General features: G+C 35.7%; 1 protein-coding gene across 1 annotated transcript in view; it reads left to right on the top strand.

Moving 5' to 3' along the window:
- Window positions 1–9,851: 9,851 nt before the first annotated feature.
- Window positions 9,852–21,121, top strand: part of LOC135209755 (photoreceptor-specific nuclear receptor-like) — a 113,526-nt gene continuing 102,256 nt past the window's right edge. Inside the window, 1 exon segment of the mRNA XM_064242542.1 lies at window positions 9,852–10,668. Coding sequence (XP_064098612.1) covers window positions 10,584–10,668 — 85 coding nt within the window. The 5' untranslated portion in view covers window positions 9,852–10,583.

Genomic DNA, 21,121 nt, shown 5'->3' with positions numbered 1-21,121 from the left:
TGGACCATGTTGCTGGCACCTATAGCGATGCCAGATGCACGATCTTGGCTAACTTTAACCTTAAGTAGAATAAAATCTACCAACGCTAGAAGGCTCCAATTTAGAGTGTGTATGATGATTGGATGGTGGACGATGAACATACCAATTTGCAACCCTCTAGCCTCAGTAGTTTTTAAGATCTGAGGTCAGATAAATATCAATCTCAATTATGTTCTTTTGCAGAAAACTAAAAAGGCATATTAAAAAACATAGGAAGATAGGCCTCTGGATAGAAAAAATATGCCTATTTAAAAACATAAAGATCTGTGGCTAGTAATAAAAAAATTAAAATAAAAAGTCTATTTACAAACATAGTTAGACCTCGGGCTAGTACAAAAAATACAAAATCTTCTTAAAAGCATAAATAGGTCTCTGGCTAGTAACAAATAAACAAAATAAAAACTATTTGAAAAAAATTGTTAAAATGCGCCCATTTAAAAGCATAAAAAATAGTTTTAAAAAATCTTCTTAAAAAACAGAAACATCCTCTTCAAATTGCTAATGCAACCCAGGATACAAAATACATAACGTATCAGATACATGAACGGTCTGAAACCTTAACTGATTAATTCCGTTTGAATAATTTCGTAAGTTACGGAACCACTACGGTTTACAGAGCGCGAATATTCGATTTACTGGTGGAATTGGGTGACTGCCGGATAAACAGGTAATTAAGGGCCGTGTTGATTGCAGGTGAGTCGTTTTACTTTTAATAAATACCTATCTCAACTCATGAGTCATTTCACTTTTAATATATACTTATTTGAACTCGTTCGCGATGAGAAAATTCTCAGTAGGTGAAAGATTCTGTTGGGAAGTTCGACTATTGGTTATGGAATCAAGCATTTCATCTCTGATCACAATTATAGCTGTAGCTTGAGAGAGAGAGAGAGAGAGAGAGAGAGAGAGAGAGAGAGAGAGAGAGAGAGAGAGAGAGAAAGTTTTAGTTAGAAAGACAGAATGCCTCTCCGAGTAATTATGAAATTTATATCGCGTCTCTGACCCACAATTATATCTGTATCTTCAGAGAGAGAGAGAGAGAGAGAGAAGGGGCAGACGGAAGAGCCGAGAGGAGACGAGAGAGACGAGAGAGACGGACAAGAGATGAGAGAGAGAGTTTTAGTTGTTAGAAAAAAAGACGGAATGTCTCTCTGAATTAATTACGAAATTTAAATTTAATTTTTCGCGTCTCTGACCCACAAGTATATCTGTATCTTCAGAGAAGGAGAAGAGAGAGGAGAGAGAGAAGACGATGAGAGAGAGAGATTAAAGAGAGAGAGAGCAGAGAGAGAGTTTGAGAGAGACGAGAGAGAGAGAGGAGAGAGAGAGGAGAGAGAGACCTGAGAGAGAGAGAGAGAGAGACCAGTTTTAGTTAGAAGAAGAAAGAATCTCTCTGAATAATTATGAAATATATATCGCGTCTCTGACCCACAATTATATCTGTATCTTCAGAGAGAGAGAGAGAAGAGAGAGAGAGAGAGAGAGAGAGAGAGAGAGAGAGAGAAGAGAGAGAGAAAACGCCTTTCTAGGATAAGTTGCAGAATTTTATAACTTATGCCTAATATGCCTAAAACCTTAAGTCTACCACCAAAGATAAATATTTATTATTATTATTATTATTATTATTATTATTATTATTATTATTATTATTATTATTATTATTATTATTATTATGCGTTCATAGAAAATGAAAAAGACAAGTTAATAAATTAACAAAGATACTAAATCATACATCAATATTCAGTATTATTATTATTATTATTATTATTATTATTATTATTATTATTATTATTATTATTATTATTACGATAACCTCTTTCCAAAGATTATCCCTTTCCTGACGGTAATGTAACCAGAGGCCAGTATAGTCATAGAGCCTTGTTATGGGGGAAATCGGCCCCCATGCATATTAAGCGACGTCGCCTTGGATACCTCGTCAACAAAGTATAAGAAATAATTGTATGACATGAATACGTAATGAGTGTATGATGGTGATATACACATACACACAAATACACACATACACATACATAAAGAACATTATTATTATTATCGGTTCACAATAAGATTCATTGGCGAATTACGTTGATTTTATACAAACGTTACAATAGCTTTCGAACCCTGTCCTGGGTTCATCTTCATTCTAACTAAAATCATCAAATATAAAAAGAGAATCTGTAAGCTCCAGTTTTCAGGAGAGATCCGATAGGCGACCTCGACGATGTGTTTCTCTAAAAGGGCGTCCACACGGTCGAACAACGTCCGACGGACAAACACTGTTGCCATATCATAGGCGAAGCAGGATGACGTCATCAGCGTTGAAACGATGGAAGTACATCTGGCAACAAACAGTGGTACCTGATGAAGTTGTATACCACTGCTTTTACTCTGCTCGCAAGGCAATGACAATTGGTAATTGGTAACAATATTTCGCGTGTCTATCCTTCTTGATATCCTCACTCCGTGCTGTTCTTCTGTGTGTAATTCATCGTTAGCGGTGACATTCCCGTAATCCAGGTTCTTATATGGTGTCGGGGCGGGGGGGGGGGGGCGGGGGGGGGGGGGGGGGGTGGGGGGGGGGTGAATGTGAGAAAGATAACGCCCCAGCATCAGACGAAGGAAAGACAGATCCAATATTAAAATCTTTCATAAATGTTTTGATTATATAGAAGTTAACTATTGGGCCCTCGTCAACGAGCGACTTGTTCCCCTTAAATGACTCTCCCATGTTTATGGCGGCGCCTTCAACCAATCTTCTTTTGTTTGTGAATGATGTTAGTTGGCTTTATTCCAGTCTGGTCTATGATCGTTATTGAGTGCGTGGATAACTGTTGCACTGTTTTGAGATTGTAATGAGAAAGCTCGGCTATGTTCCCCTAAACGTGTTTCCGACCCTCTACTCCTTTCTCCAAAATATTGACCTTTGCACAGTCTTGGGGGGGACCACATTGGTATTCGTAAAACCTTCCCTGATACCCTTTGGGGTTTTATTGGGATTTGTTGTTGTTCCTTATTAGGTTATTTCTTATCTTGTTGGTATATTCAAAATCAATTTTAGTATTACCTTGGCTATTATTTACATATCTACATAAGTTACCTATTAGTTTGGGTTAAAAGGTAAGGTTACAAATATTTTCGGCTTTCTTTTATTGTTATTCTCAGGGCAATCATTAATAGGCCTCCAGGGCACTTGAGATAACCTTTCCAGTGAAGTGGGAGGGAGAGGTACCTAAGACTTCTGGAAGGTTGCCTGAATGTATTTCGTCATTAATAGATTCTGGTCACAAATCTGAAGACTCGTCATGCCTGGTTCATTATTATATTACATTGGATATCATTATTATGAAAAGAATAAAAATGTATATACCTTTCAGAGCTGGTTGTCTTCCTATGTAGTGTGAATTTAAACTTTTGCCTACTCGAATCTCTGAAGATTAGTACGTCTAGGAAAGGCAACTTGGAGTCAGTTTCTACTTCTACGTTATAGGTATATTATTGATGGTATGCTGTCATTTGATATATCTACTAATTCAGTTAGATTTCTTTTTGACCCTCTGATAATTAGAGAGATGCGGTTTCCTTATCACATCTGTTAAGAATCTTTCTCTCTACGAACTCCATACAAATATTGGCTAAAACTGGGGACAGAGGGGGACTAATGGCGACCCTTTCTTTTTGAACAAATCCTTGATTATTGAATTGAAATACCGTTGAAGATACGCACAGTCTTATTAATGCAAAGGATTGGTCAGTGGACAGGGGGAATTCTATATTGCCTCGTTCCTTCTCTTTCTGGAGCTTAGAGATGTCGCAGTCTAAGGAACGCTTGGGAACAGTGCCGTAACTACCATAATGCCGTCAGCCCGTCACAAATCTCTGACTCGTTGTATGAATTGTTAATAATGCTGTAGGCATTAAAGAACTTTCCTATAGTAGATTCATATCAGCCGTGCATTTGGTGTCTAGGCCAGTCCCTTACGACGCTCCTGATTGGCTGTTGATAAGCCACTGACAGGGCTGGAAACTCTCAGTCTCTCTCGAGGGTTCACATAGGCAGGATGTATGTTCCATCAATCCTGAGGTATACGTCTTTCAGAAGAGGTGGAACATACACCCTGCCTACGTGAACGCTCTCTCGAGAGACTGAGAGTTTCCATCCCTGTCATTGGCTTATCAACAGCCAATCAGGAGCGTCGTAACGGACTGGCCTAGACATCATATGCACGGTTGATGTGAATCTACTATAGAAACTATGTATAAAATTTGGGATAACCATATCGCCAAGTTACTCTGCAGGGAACCACATGTAGCTATAATGAATGGGTCTTCATGGACAGTCCAATAGGGGATGCTGGGAGTCCTCGACGATACTGTAGAAAGAACAAGCTTTTTAATGTCCCGATCATTAAGAGATTCAGCAGTTTATCTCATTTTTCTACTGAACTCTTGTTGTATTTGAGTGACAATGGGAGGTGAATCCAGGCGGATATAAGTTTGCGTATCGTTCAAAAGTGAATATGATTTCTCTAGATGTGTGCAGACGCCATATAACAACTGGGATTCCGAGAACGTCACCTCTAACGATGAATTACACAGAGAACAGCAACAACAAGAAATGACATCAAGAAGGATAGTCACGCGAAATATAAGTAGAGGCGAAGCAATCACTCAGTTGGATAGTTGACCGTCGTCCTGCTTGTCGCATCGTCCGTTAGAGAAACACATCGTCAAGGTCGCCTATTGGATCTCTCCTTAAAACTGGAGCTTATACAGATTCTCTTTTTGTATTGATGATTCAAGTTAGACTGAAGATGAACCCAGGACAGGGTTCGAAAGCTCCTGTTACGTTTTTATAAAATTAACGTAATTCGCCACTGAAAATACTTGTACAGGACCTGATAGATATACAGCACATCCCGTTCTCGATCTGAAGGAGACAGACCTAATTATTATTATTATTATTATTATTATTATTATTATTATTATTATTATTATTATTATTATTATTATTATATCATTTTGTTATTATTATTATTATTATTATAAAATATTATTATTATACACATACAAACAAATACACATAGACAAAGAACATTACTAATACTATCATTATGAAGAACAACCTTATTCATATGGAACAAGCCTATACCACAGGGGCCAAAGGCTCTAAGTTTAAGCCTCCAAACAATATCATGGCGTTCATTTTAAACGAAGTTAAAGAAGGTAATAGGAAATACAAAAAGAAGACATCACTTATTATTATTATTACATTATCAGAATATGAATCCTATTCATATGGACAAAGCCCCCACCCCCCACCCCAGGGACCACTGACTTTAAATTCAAGCTTCCGAAGAATTTAGGGTGATCATTTTAAAAGATATCCCCGAAGGTAATAAAAAATACAGAAAGAAGAGATCAGTTATTGAAAAAGAAAAAATATATTAATAATTTAATTATCAAATAGATAAAAATGTAATCAAACTAATAAAATACAAAGAAGGCTATAAATCACCTCTATTCTTCGAAAGGGTTGAATTCATAGACTTTTGAAATGGATACGGCAATTATCTTTGGCTCAAATAATTGCGATTTTTTTTTTCTTGCACTCCTTACTTCCATAAAGTAGAGTTGGCTCAACAATCCCATCATACATTCTCATACTGGCATCAACAGAGACTCCAAGTACTCACAATCGTTTGGAAACATCCTGCTGCCTTCCCTCCTTCGCCTATTCTGTGACTCTTCTCTTCTCTTATCCCGCATTCAATCAATATATTTACTCCCAAATACTCATACGAACCGACTGGTTCTATTCTCCCACCATCCAATCTTGACTTTCACTGCTCCATTTTCCTAGGTTTCTATTTACGCTTATAAGTTGAATCTTGTTCAAATTTACTCTCAGGTTCCTCCTCTTGCGAATACTTTCAAAATCTTTCACTATTTCTCTTGTACAAAGAATAAACCAGCTTGATATTTTGTTTTGTTCCCGGGTGGGCGCCAATTTAAATCTGTCTCGAGGTATTCCAAATACATGGTTATTTATTACACTTACTAATCAAAGAATTCAAAGTTACTTGTTCATATTTACTCTCAATTTCCTCTTCATGTGAACACTTTCAAGTTCCTTCACCAGTTTCAGTAATTTCTTGTCAATTTACCCAGATAATGTATCATCCACAATCATCAAACATTCTTCTTATTTAATCATAGGGTTTTTCTATATCATTCATACTAGATACAGCTTTCTCCATTTACTTTGACATTTTCTTTTAAATACTAAATGTCTGTTTTATATATTTGCCATACTCATCATAACTTCTCGATTTTTTTTTTTTTTTTTTTTTGGGGGGGAGCCATGGGAATGGGGGAAAATATCACCGTTTATTTCCCGTCCGTAATCAAGGTCTTCAGTCAAACAGTTGAAGCTACTGCACACACACACATATACATATATACACAAGCAACCTATACATATGCATGACTGTACGTACAGATGCCTACACAGACTGAAAAATAAAATCACGGGAAAAAAAATATATACACAAAACTGATTCATTCCAGGCAAAAGCGCTTTTATTTCTTCTTTTATTTTTGAACCTCCCAGCGAAACGGAACACGTCGAGTAAATATCAATTATTTAGAGATAATTTCGTGCGCCGAGTCCGAAAATAAATGGCGTGTCAGTTGTCCGTCCTCTACACTTTCATGGTCTCTCTATTTATTACAGAGTCATCAGCCCTCAATGGCCGTGTCAGGAGCAGAAAAGGGGGGGCGGGTGGTGGCTTCCCTGAAGGTCCCCACGACCCTCCCCTCCCCAAGCCCTAACCATCCTACGTATATCGGGGGGGCCGTAGCCCCCGGCCACGCACCACCCCGGTAACCAAGGTTTTTCTTTAGGTGGCGGAAGGGGGCTGGTGTTGGTGTTGGGGGGCTGGTGTTGGTGCTGGGGGGCTGGTGCTGTGGAGGAGGAGGAGGAGGAGGAGGAGGAGGAGGAGGAGGAGGAGATGGAGACGTTGGAGAGAGGGAGAAGCAATAAGAGTAAAAGGAAAAGGAACAGACAGACACAGACAAAGATGCACAGAGAGAAACGATAAAAGAAGGCAGCTTATGACGAAGGCAAAGTAATGATGAGATTGACTCTGGGTGAACGAATGAAGAGAGAGAGAGAGAGAGAGAGAGTAAAAATGATCTTTTTGACAAAGCATAAAGCGAATGCAAAGCAATGAAGAGATTGACTCTGGGAATGAATAGGCAGCAGAAAGGGACATGAAATGATGAGAGAGAGAGAGAGAGAGAGAGAGAGAGAGACGAGAGAGAGAGAGAGAGAGAGAGAGAGAATAAAAGTTAGGACGTATACAAAAATGAATTAGTTTATTATGAGAGAGTATATATATTATATATATAATTATATATATATATAATATATAATATATATATATATATATATATATATTATATATATATATATATATAAGAATTTTTATCACATCACCGTGATTCATATAGTACATCCAATTCGCTCTACCTCAGAATTAATATATTTTCATGTATGTTAGCCTGGTTCGAATCTACGAGAGGATGAAACTATTATCGAACAAAAAAATTCCCCTTCGGTCAACATATATGAAAATATATTAATTCCGAATTAGAGCGAATTGGATATTAAAGGGCATTTGTAGCTTAATCATATATATATATATATATATATATATATATATATATATATATATATATATATATATATACATGTTTTTCTAAACAGCAAAATACCATGAATGATAACTATCAAATAAAAGGACAAATGAAATAATAGGATAAAAAAAGAGACAAAGCATCAGATTTAGTAAAAGCAGATATACCTTGTTTTGACAGCCAATATAAACTGTAAGTGATATATATAATAAGAGTTAGGAAATAAAAAAATACCCATTACGAAATTGTCACAATTAAGAAATCTGATGCTAATGAAAATACAAAAGCAACGAGACGAGAAGTAGAAGGAAGTCCTCAAGAAAGAGGAAATGAGCTAATCCCCGAAATGAAAGACAAGACAATAACAGCGTGGAAAGGGGGAGGGGGGAGGTAGGGGGGCCACATTGCCAAAACCGTTTGTAATATCATAATCAAGAGGATGGTGGTGGACATACAACCCTTAATAAACAGAGTATACGGGAAAGATGGTGAGCTGGGAGGTAGGGGAGGGAACCCTTAGCCAAGGATGGATAGGGGTCTAGGGGGGTCCTGCGTCCCCCACTGAATCAGCGCCCTGTGAGAGAGCGATGGCTCTGACATTTCTCTTCCCCGTAATCGTGGCCCTTGACAAACTCTCTCTCTCTCTCTCTCTCTCTCTCTCTCTCTCTCTCTCTCTCCCAGGGGGCTTCGCTCCCCTTCTGTTTGGGGGGCCTTCTCCCCCTCTCCTACACCCGCCCTCCATTGGATGGATCCCATCCGTTGTGACCCAGCCTCCTCTCTCTCTCTCTCTCTCTCTCTCTCTCTCTCTCTCTCAGCAGAGTCATCCATTCCTCCTCTTTCTTCCTTCGCCTCCATTCTCCTGTCACTAGGCAAAGGTTAGACAGGCAGACAGACAAACAGACACACATACAGGCGGATGGGCAAATCGCATTAATCCAAATGCTGAATGTTGGAATACACTGTAATGTTATCTGTGCCTTATTTCTTTGCATTTAGTAATAATAATAATAATAATAATAATAATAATAATAATAATAATAATAATAATAATATATTTTATTTATGAAATTGCATAAGGACAATATTTAATATAAAGTAGGTTATTATTATTATTATTATTATTATTATTATTATTATTATTATTATTATTATTATTATTATTATTATTATTATTATATGAAAAAGATGAACAAAAAATGGTGAAGTGTACAGAAATTAATTGCATTTTAGAAAGAAGCACAAACAGTCATACAGATATACCTTTTTTATTTAATTCAGTTTAACGAGAGAGAGAGAGAGAGAGAGAGAGAGAGAGAGAGAGAGAGAGAGAGGAGAGAGAGAGAGAGAGAGAGAAATAAACAAGTTTTGCTCCTTCTGGTTGATTTACGCCTAGAGAGAAGATTTGGGACTCGTATTTCGGGGGGCATCTTCCCCTAAAGGAATCAAGATGAGAAAATCCTCCTCCCAGCTTCCTACGACAGCGACATCTAAAGGAATCAGCTCTGCCTCCCCCTCCCCCTCCCCCCTCCCCCTCCCCAATCCTTCTCCTGCTCCTCCTGACTCTATTGAATGCTAGCTGGTAGGAGGGGTGGGAGGAGGCGGAGGGGGAGGGAGGGGTGGGTGGGTGGGAAGGATGAGGGAGACGGGATAGACCAAAGTTGTTGATTGTTTCAGAGCGAGTGTGCCGCGATCAATATCAATCTCTGTGAAGTGCCACTTTCCATACATCAGGCGCCGTCCAATCAGCGTCCGAGGAGAGGCCTAAGCCCCGCCCCGACGGCTGATCCCGAGACCCGGCGGCCAATCGGCGGCCGAGGCGCGCTAAGAGGCATGTGATAGGGGCTTAAGCACACCAGAGATCACCAGTCAAACGTCTTTCTTCGGAAATGGGAGGAGCCCCGGCCCCCCGAGGGGCCTGAGGTGGGCCTATAGGCTTGCTTCTTGGCTTTTGACGGGAGGAAATTGGTCAAGGGAGGGACGTGACGGAATGACTGGTGAGTGTTGGTGTGGGCGGGGCGTCTTGACAGAGGAGGAGTCAAGTGGAGCGACGCGCGGGCGGCGACATCCAGCGACCAACCTTTGACTCCACCACTCGCGCTGCTCGCCACCGGAAGTCCGCACGGCCTGCTGCTGCTGCTGAAGCTGCTGCTGCTGCTGCTGTTGCCCTCGTCAGCAGGTCACTCACACTTGAACTCTGTTTCTCTCTCTCTCATTCTCTTTCCCTCTCTCTCTCTCTCTCTCTCTCTCTCACTTTCTCACTCTCAGGAGGCCTCTGTTTCTCCTCCGGGTTATATTCCTCCTGTGACTGACTGACAGGCAGTTCCTCCGAGGGAGAGACCGAGCCCCTCCACTCGTCCGTCTGTGGGAGCGGAGGTGTCGTTGCAACCATCAGCAGTCGCGGGTCCTTTCAAACGGAAGCAGGTGCAAAGGCGGAGAGAAAAAAAAGAGACAGAAAAAGAAAGAATCATAACAGAGGAAGTGACTGACGCCCTTGGTGATTGTAGTAGTACTGTATCATTATTGTTGTTGTTGTTGTCGCCGCCGCCGCCGCCGCCGCCTCCGTTGTTGTTCTTTTTGTTGTTGGGGAGTTGGAGGGAGTGTGTGGACGGCCGTGATAAAGAACAACCGCCAGCATTGATTCCCAGCGGGCGGCGCCCCCCTCCGGCCGCACGCCCCCGGAGGCTGTGGAGGCCGCCCAAACAACTACCGAAGAGGCCGCCCGCGAGAGGGAGACGACGCCCCTGGGCGGAGGAGGAGGGGACAGAGGCTGGACCCGCTGGTGGGAGGGAGGCGGAGAAGTAGACACGCCCGTCAAACTGGAAGTCAGGTCAGAGGTCGCGACCAAGATGGAGGTCAGGCGACCCGACGACGAGGACAGGGGGGGCGGCTCTCCCGAAATGAAGCTCAGGCCAACCACGCTGCAGTCACACGGTCAGTCAGTCAGTCAGTCAGTCAGTCAGTTAGTCCACTTGCTCAGTCAACAGTCAATAAGTCACATAGTTAGTTGTTTATCAGCTAATTCATACTTCCACTTAAATTCTATTTCCTGTCAATGATCTTATTTCCGATGCTCGTGTCTTCTTATAACGGGAAAGTAATATCACATTTATTTTTATTATTATTTATTATTATTATTATTATTATTATTATTATTATTATTATTATTATTATTATTATTATTATTATAGTTCGAAACATCAGCAAAACAGGTTTATCCACACTGTTTCCTGGTTATTATTAATATAATAATTATTAATATCATATCAATATTGGCTGTTAAGTAACGAAAACAAAATTATCAATTTGATTATTATCATCATCATTTTTGCTTGTTAGCTTAAAAACCACACAACTATATTATATATATATATATATATATATATATATATATATATATAATACTATATATATATATATATATATATAATATTATATATATATATATATATATATATATATATAGATATATATATATATATATATATATATATATAATATATGTATAATGTGCGTGGTGTGAATGCATGTACGTATGAATGCATTGCATGTATGTGCAAGAGGGAATGCAGCATCATACACGCCCACGAAAACACCCTCACTAATTTTCATGCACGAAAATGCAGTGTGACAGCTGTCGATATATAAAAAACGCCAGTTTGGGAGTAATCATTCATTTCTAAATAGAGATTACGAATGTCAAAGTGGCGGTGGCAGTATGTCAATTTATTTTTGGGTCATTAATTTCCAAGGGGAAAATTAGGAGTTGGTTCTTTTCGAGGGGGCAGGGTTGGGGGGGGGGGCTTTTTATTGTCTGAATGTTGGAGTAGGGGCCTCGCCGTTAATAATAATAATCATCATCATCATTTTTATATTACTTAAATTCAGATATAATCAAAATTTTAATTATTCTGATCATCAAAATAACAACAGCAATGATAATAATTACATTGTTAAAAAATCATTATACTTAAAAATCACATCTAATATATGTAGATATATATAGTATATTTATACATATATATATACCAGATGTTATAAATTGTTTATGTAAAATTACCGATGAATATCTAAAACTACCATGATGTAGAGTAGTAAATATCATAGCACAACCTCATAATTAAAAAGTGCCGTACACTGCCTTAACCTACCATTATCTATTGTTGTTAAACATGAAAAATTATCAGACACTGGAATTAATTTGCAAACGTTAATTATAATTTTGAAGCACCATTATCAGATATTATAAAATGGTTCATATTGGCTGACTAACATATTACATTAAATTGGCTGCCACCGAAAGATTTTTTTATCAATTTCCCATTTCCTTTGGGTAATTTTTTCCTTCTCTGTTGAAATTATCGTTCAGTGGGTTGTAGGATTTATATATATATATATATATATATATATATATATATATATATATAATATATATATATAATATATCATATATATATATATATATATATATATATATATATATATATATATATATATATATATATATACACAAAAGCAATAAGATATTTCTTCCGAACGGAATGATTCCAGCCAATCACAAGACAGTTATCTTTTCACTATTCGCCTAATTATTGGGGAATCACAAATGGCACCCTGGGGTACACAACATCCCAAAAAAAAACAGGAGCCCCTTTGTTTAAGCATGTCTCCAAGCAAACCTTGAGTTAAACGTGTTTAAAATAAACAGTAGACAAGAAGAGTAAGTAAAGATCTAGGTGAAATTGATTTATAGATTATATTTTTAATATACATAATTATCTATCTATCTAAATATATATATATATATATATATATATATATATATATATATATATATATATATATATATATATATATATATTATACATTGCTTACCGCGCAATGCAACTAAAGACACGTGGTTGGATTCGTGTTGTAATAAATTTAGAATTTCAGTCAGCCATGAATATTATTCTAATGATTATTATTATTATTAATTATTATTATTACGAGAGATTTGATCATTGGTTGCTTATGTAAACAAAGACGCGTTGGTCGTGCGATCAAATACCTTTTCTTAACATTAACGTGGTTATTGCCTATTGTAGTAATAATATTATGGTAATGATAATGATAATAGAAATAATAATAGCAATAGTACTACTGGTTAGTATATTGATATATTGATAGCTTTGTATAAAATTTACGATCCAGCATTTTGATTTTTGTGATTTAACTACCGACGTGACTCCTGTAAATGTATATATATATATATATATATATATATTATATATATATATATATATATATATATATATATATATATATATAAGAAATAAACGTCTCCTTGATTATGGAAATACTGGAGCATTTACAGGTGAAAAATCATGCAGTTGTGTCACTGAAAAATTCTAATAATGGAGAATCTCTCTCTCTCTCTCTCTCTCTCTCTCTCTCTCTCTCTCTCTCTCTCTCTCTCTCTCTCGTATCCTGAACATGGAATGTTCTATTTAGAAACGTTCCTTGTTGGGTTAACTGGTGGGCAGCAGGCCGGTAACAAACCTTGAACAATGCAATTGTGAGCACTGTGCTTTGTAGTAGGGGAATGCTCTCCTTCTCCCACCCCACCCCAATGCGCCCCATATACACAAATATACACACACATACGCATGCATTTATACATAATTATATTACATATACTGTAAATATAAATAAATACATGTATTATAATATATATATATATATATACTAAGGTGAACGAAGAAGACCCTTGATATATATATATATATATATATATATATATATATATATATATATATATATATAATATATATATATATATATATATAACACATATATACATAAGGGGAACATAGCCCCCTGAGAGAGAGAGAGAGAGAGAGAGAGAGAGAGAGAGAGAGAGAGAAATTCTTTATCGTTATTAATAGTTTCTGAAATCACTGAATAGTTTCCTGGTATCTCATGGAACAGGGATGCTGTTGTAATAATAATAATAATAATAATAATAATAATAATAATAATAATAATAATAATAATAATAATAATAATAATAATAATAATGGCATTCCCTGACAAACTTTAAAAAAAACCTGGAAATCGATTAAGAAATTATTCGTATTTTAATAGAAGACATTTAATAACTTCCATCAACTGACGTTATAATGATACCCAAATTTCCTTCTAAAATTACAACGATATAAATAATAATAATATATTATTATTTCTTGTCCCTTCCTTCGCTCCTTTCTCTCTCTCTCTCTCTCTCTCTCTCTCTCTCTCTCTCTCTCTCTCTCTCTCTCTCTCTCTCTCTCATGCTATGTTCCCCTATGTATGTATATATATATATATATATATATATATATATATATATATATATATATATATATATATATATATATATATATATATATATATATATATATATATATATATATATATATATATATATATATATATATATATATATATATATATATATATTATATATATAATATATATATATATCTATATATATATATATATATATATATATATATATATATACTTTTCAATCACTCCCAACTGAATTTCTTGAGTCTGTATGAATTGTTTACATAAGGATTAGTCAAGTTATTGTGAGTTAATTAAGTAACATAGCTCGATCGTACAAATGAGTGAATATGTCTTAATTTTCTACCCCCACCACCACCACCACCGCGCCCCCGTTTTTCCATGGCATGTAACTACTTCAAGCAGTTATACTGTACCTTTTTCACTTTGTTCTTTCAATGATATCATTCAAATAAATGTCTATTGTCCTTCACCTGAATTCTGAATTGCTATGGGGAACCCGCTCGAGAAAATAAAAGAAAAAAGTTTTGGCTTAAGATAGTTATTTTCCAAAGCAGATATTGATCCCGATTATAGTTCTCAAATAATAGCTTTTAATAAACATCAACCCATGGTGTCCCAGCATAAGCGAAAGTAAACCACAAGTTAATTTCAAAACTTATAAACCGTTATCTAAAATGCAAAACCACCAAAAATAAACCAAATTCGGTAAGATATTAGGACCTAAACCATAAACCAAAAGAAATTAAACCACAAGTTGATTTAGCTTCTTATAAATTACTATCTAAAGCGCAACGCCACCAAAAACATACCGAATTCGGTAATATATTAAAACCTAAACACAAGTCCAAAGAAATTAAACCATGGAATGACTTCCCTACTTACAAACCACTACCTAAAACGCAACGCCACTAAAAATAAACCAGATTCATTAAAATATTAAAACCTAAACCACAAACCCCAAGAAATTAAACCATGAGTTGATTCTCCTTCGTATAAACCAGTATCTAAATCACAATTCCACCAAAAATAAGCCAAATTCATTAAAATATAAAAAACTTAAACAACAAACCCCCAAGAAATAAAACCACGAGTCGATTTCCTTTCTCATAAGCCATTACCTAAAATATAACGTCACCAAAAACAAAATAAATTTATTAAAATTTTAAAACCTAAACCACAAACCCAAAGAAACAATGTATGAGTTAATTTCACTTATTATATATCATTATCTAAAAAAAAAAAAAACAAGCCAAATTTAGCATGATATTAAAACCTAAAACACAAAACAAAGAAATTACACTCGGAATTAATTTTACATCTTACGAACCATTATCTAGAAAAATAAACCAAATTAAGTAAGATATTAAAACCCAAACCAGATATTAAACAGCTGAACCACAAACCCAAAGAAATTAAACCATGAATTAATCTCACATCTTATAAACCAAATTCAGTAAAATATAAAAACCCAAAACAGATATTAAAAATCTAAACCACAAACCCAAAGATAGTAAACCACGAGTTAATGTCCCACCATACAAACCAAATTCATTAAGTTATTAAAACCTAAAGCGGACATTAAAACCTAAACAACAACGCCATGAGGTAAAAGTCACATCTTATATAAACCAAATTCAGTATGATATCAAAACCTAAACCGCAGAGACCACACAAGAAGGTCAACAAACCACAGTCGGCATCAGGCGATAATAGTAGTACTTGCCGCTCTCACTCAGCCTCAATTGCATATTGCAATATCCGTTCCCCAAACGACCGAGAGACCTGTGGCGGATGTTTACAATGCTAAATGGATGATGGTATAGCTACTTCGGATTGCCCAAGACTGCATTACATGATGCCGTCACCAGTTGCAGTGGGTATGAGGCAATCACGGGGCGACGACATATACCATGATGTTAATGAAGTGCTCTCGAGGTATTATATAAATATCCCCCTGTTCTTCAGATAAGAAATGTTTCCTATCACCTTCACAAATAGATAAATACATTATGTAAACACATATGCAATTTGGACGAAGGCCAAGCGCTGGGACCTGTCAGGTCATTCAGCGATGAGAGGAAAATTGAGAGCAAGAGATTGCAAAGGTGTAACAGGAGGAAAACCTTGCAGTTGAAACAATTGCACGATGGAAGAACGAATATGAATGGAGGTACAGTAAAAAGGAATGAAAGGGGTTGCAGCTAGGAGCCGAAGGGACACTGCGTAGAACCTTAAGCCATCCCTACAGTTCACCGCGTGAGGTGTACTGACGGCACTACCCCCTACCATGTACAGAAAAATTCATCACACTGTTATGTTATCGTATTTTTCTTAGCCAAGTTAACGAAAAAATAATAAGTTAATAATGGACGGAGATGGTAAAGCGTTCAAGGGAATGGGTGGCATGGTGTGGACCTCTGGTTTTCAACCAAACCAGAGGACTAAAAAAGAGCATCACATATTAAATCTTATTATTATTATTATTATTATTATTATTATTATTATTATTATTATTATTATTATTATTATTATTATTATTATTATTATTATTATTAATTTCTCGACGAAAACAAATGAATTCCTAATTATCATTATTATATAAGCATCAACCTACCGTTAATTATTAACTACTTTTGTCACCATCTCGTTGAGCCTTAATATAACTTGCAATACCTATACTGTGATATATGACATCCATGTAATTACCAGTATCAATATCATTTTAAGAAAATAATGATATTACTAATTACCATTAGTATCACTATCAGAATTAGAATAAGGCCTGACAGCTGGAGAGTAAGAAATTCCATACAATTTAAATATGTACAAAGGAAAATTATAATATATTTATAATAATATTCAGTATTATAATATTTATGATAGCATTTGTGCCAGACTTTACGAAATCCCCTGTAATTTAAATATGTACAAAGGAAAAGGATAATATAATATTTAATAATATTATTCAGAACTATACATTTGTTGCCAGATCTTACGAAATCCCGTATAATTTAAATATTTACAAAGGAAAAGGATAATACAATTATTTATAATAATATCCAGAACTGTAATATTTTTGATAATATTTGTTGTTAGAACTTACGATATCCCGTACAATTTAAATATTACGTACAAGAGAAAAGGATAATATAATATTTATATTAATATTCAGAATTATAATATTAATGATAATATTTGTTGTCAGAATTTACAAAGTCCCGTATAGTTGAAATACGTACAAAGGAAAATCATAATAATATAATATTTATAATAACATTCAGTATCATAATATTTATGATAATATTTGTTCTCAGAAACTAAGAAGTCCCGCATAATTTAAATTGCCGAGATGAGTTATTGAAATCCGCGTATGACTCTTGTCGCGACTGATTTGGTTGACTGATTGATTCAGAGTTCTCTGGCGTCTCGTCGGGTAAGGTCGCTGAAACTTTGGGAGAGAGTTTGATGACTGTCAAAACGCTCATAAATAATTAGACGGGCGAATGTAATTACATAATAATTATCTCTGTCCAACAACGTTTGCGGATGCAAGAATAGCGTTATAATTTCTGTCTAGCAGTAAGAATATAATTTGATAGACAGATAGATAGAAATTTAACGAAGCAGAGGTAAATATTACCTTATCGAGGGTTTCCGGTATGTAATTAAATGATGGCACACATAGCCGATATTGATGCCAATTGGACTGAGAGAGGAGAGAGAGAGAGAGAGAGAGAGAGAGAGAGAGAGAGAGAGAGAGAGGTAATTTATTTGTAGGCTGTTCTCAAAACTTAAGATTTACATAATAATGACAGGAAATGTAATTATTAATCAATATAATGAGAGAGAGAACGAGAGAGAGAGAGAGAGAGAATTTCTTAAGCCATTTCTGAATATTATCCTAGGCTGAATGAAAACAAACACAGCGTCATCAGATACTACAAGAAAGAGAGAGAGAGAGAGAGAGAGAGAGAGAGAGACAGACAGACAGACAGATTCTAAAACAATAACAATTATGCAAAACAATTTCAATCACATAACAGTACAACAGCTGTAGAAAACAGCACAACAAATGAACATCATGACACACACACACACACACACACACACACACATTCCCGGGAAGAGTGGCAGCTGAAGAATAACCCTTTCGCTGAGAATGAATATAAATAAAATAATCGACCATTCGTCAGGGAAAAGGGGGGAGGGGGGGCTACGACCCCAAGCAAACTTGTCAAATAAAAGACTGTCGGTCTGTCAAACTCTCGCGAAAGCGATTTCGCAAGGATTTTATATAAATATATATATATATATATATATATATATATATATATATATATATATATATATATATATGTATATTATATCAAATATATATATATAATATATATATATATATAGATATATATATTATCATATATATTAATATATATATTATACATATCCTCCATTTTATGAATGATTTCAGCCTGACCAATAACAATGATAATAAACCCGCTACTTTCCAACCTTTCAAACATCAACATCTTGGCAGAGAGAGAGAGAGAGAGAGAGAGAGAGAGAGAGAGAGAGAGAGAGAGAGAGAAGCAACAGCCATCCAGTAAACGTCAGAGAGAAGCCGAGACAGAGTCTCCCAGAGATCTGGAATCCATTTCTCGATAATCACTGCCATTGCCCATAATGGCTAAGTCAAATTGGAGTGGGCCAACGACATACGACGCGTCAGGAGCAGCAGCAGCAGTTTCCTCCTCTTCGCCTATCGCACGAGTTGCGTTTTAGGCGCGGGCGCGCCAGTCGCCATGCACACACATATGTATGTATGTATGTATGTAAATATTTATGTGTCTATATATATATATATATACATATATATATATTGTCGTGACCTAGAGGAGGTGTGAAAAATACAGGAAAGCGCTCGGTCAACTCCTTTCATTCCTGCCTTCACCTGTTCGACAAAATGAAATATCGCATGGTTTAGCGATAGATCGTCAATATATGTATATATATATATATATATATATATATATAATATATATAATATATATATATGTGTGTGTGTGTGTGTGTGTGTGTGTGTGTATATACGTATATATACATGTATATCTATGTATATATATATATATTATATATATTATATATATTATATATATATATATATATATATATATTATAGTAGGATGCATGGATAGGAAGAACATTTGAAACTTACAATAAGTTTACAAAATCAAAATGCTTTAATCACTGAAAAATGACAATGACTATAAAGAAATAGATAACCTTCAGCAGTCAAGTCCAGAGGATGAAGGCTCAATACGAGTAAACAAGGTCAGGAAGGAAACAAGAATGGGGGTGGGGGGGGGTGGGGGGTGTTACTAGGCTATGTACAAGTGGGTAGAGGTTAAATGGTTGTTGAGTGATGGATCGATTTTCTTGATAGCCAAAGATTCTAAAATATGAAGGAGGTGTTCATTCTGCGTCGTGGTCACTATTTCAACATTTCTGTAGTCTATCGGGTTTTCACAAATTAAAGAATGATTTCTAATGTTATACATCTCAAGTTTATCTAGTCTAAGGCCAGTTCGATAGTTTATTAATCCACTGTGGCATTATCAGTGTCATTATTCATTCTTTGAAGCATTTTAATTTTGTAAACTCTATTGTAAGTTTTAATTGATGTTTTTTATAACTAGAAAGGCAAGGTGGGATATGGGTGATCCCGAAGAGCAGCTGATAAATTGTAAATGATGAGTTGACTGTCCTTCCAATCCATACATCCTACTATGAGATTGTTTGGCTTAGCCTCCTCTGATATAAGAATACACACGCACGCACACACACACTATATAAATAAATAAATATATATATATATATATATATATATATATGTATGTATTGATATTATATATATATATATTATATACAATTTAATTATAAATTCATAATATATACATACACACATATATACATATATAATTATTTGGAAGCTTCACTATCGAGTTAATGGCCCTTTGCAGGAGGCTTCATCCATATGAATAAGGGTTCATCTTGTGAATAATAACAATAATAATAATAATAATAATAATAATAATAATAATAATAATAATAATAATAATAATAATAATTAAAACCATGAAAATATCCCTTTCTGATGACAATGTTAATACGTGAAAATCGATTCTGTTAGTCCCCGGCTAATAATAATAATAATAATAATAATAATAATAATAATAATAATAATAATAATAATAATAATAATAATAATAATAATGTGAAATAAAACACATATACAACCATGAAAATATTCCATAGAATTTTATGGATAATTTTAAGGAGACGAAAATCGATTAAGACCCATGTCGGTCAACGGCCCCCAGACCTTTCACCCCCCCCTCCCCCACCCCCCAAAAAAAAAATGGTCCATCTTTCAATCAGTCGTGGCATTGTCACCGGCTAACTCGTAAACCTAACTCGCCCGCTGATGGAATGTCTGGGAAATGGCCAGTAATGATTCTCATATCAGGCCAGTAATGATTCTCATTTCTGAACGGCCATAATCTGCGCGATGTAATGTTTCGTGAGCTCAGGTCAGGCCAGGTCATGTGGGTGGGAGATTCCGGGGTCAAGTTAAGAGAGATTAATTGTTTGTTTTGCCCTCCGAGGTCGGATATCTGGACCCAGTCAGGTCAGTTCTGGTCAAGTGTACAAGCAGTTACTGCTATATCAGTGACCTCGATAACTAAGGATTAGACACTAATATCTGTCGTTTTCTGTTATTTTTACGTGTCTCCCCATCAGCACTTAACTTCGACCAGAAAGTGTGTCACTATTTTTCTCAGCGACCTCAAAAACTAGAGTTTACACACTAATATCTGTTTTTTCAGTAATTTATACATTTCACCCCAACCCACAAACCCCTTCACTCATCCAATGGTTCAATTTTAATTCTGCTCTCACAATGACCTTCCCAAGTTTGATATTGGCTTATATCTAAAGTCTCACTAAAATCAGTCAAGAAATACGGATTAGTATAGTGTTCATACAAAACAGATAT

This window comes from Macrobrachium nipponense, chromosome 38, assembly GCF_015104395.2.
Source record: "Macrobrachium nipponense isolate FS-2020 chromosome 38, ASM1510439v2, whole genome shotgun sequence".
Classification (NCBI taxonomy): domain Eukaryota; kingdom Metazoa; phylum Arthropoda; class Malacostraca; order Decapoda; family Palaemonidae; genus Macrobrachium; species Macrobrachium nipponense.
This window is presented reverse-complemented; position numbering and strand designations above follow the sequence as displayed.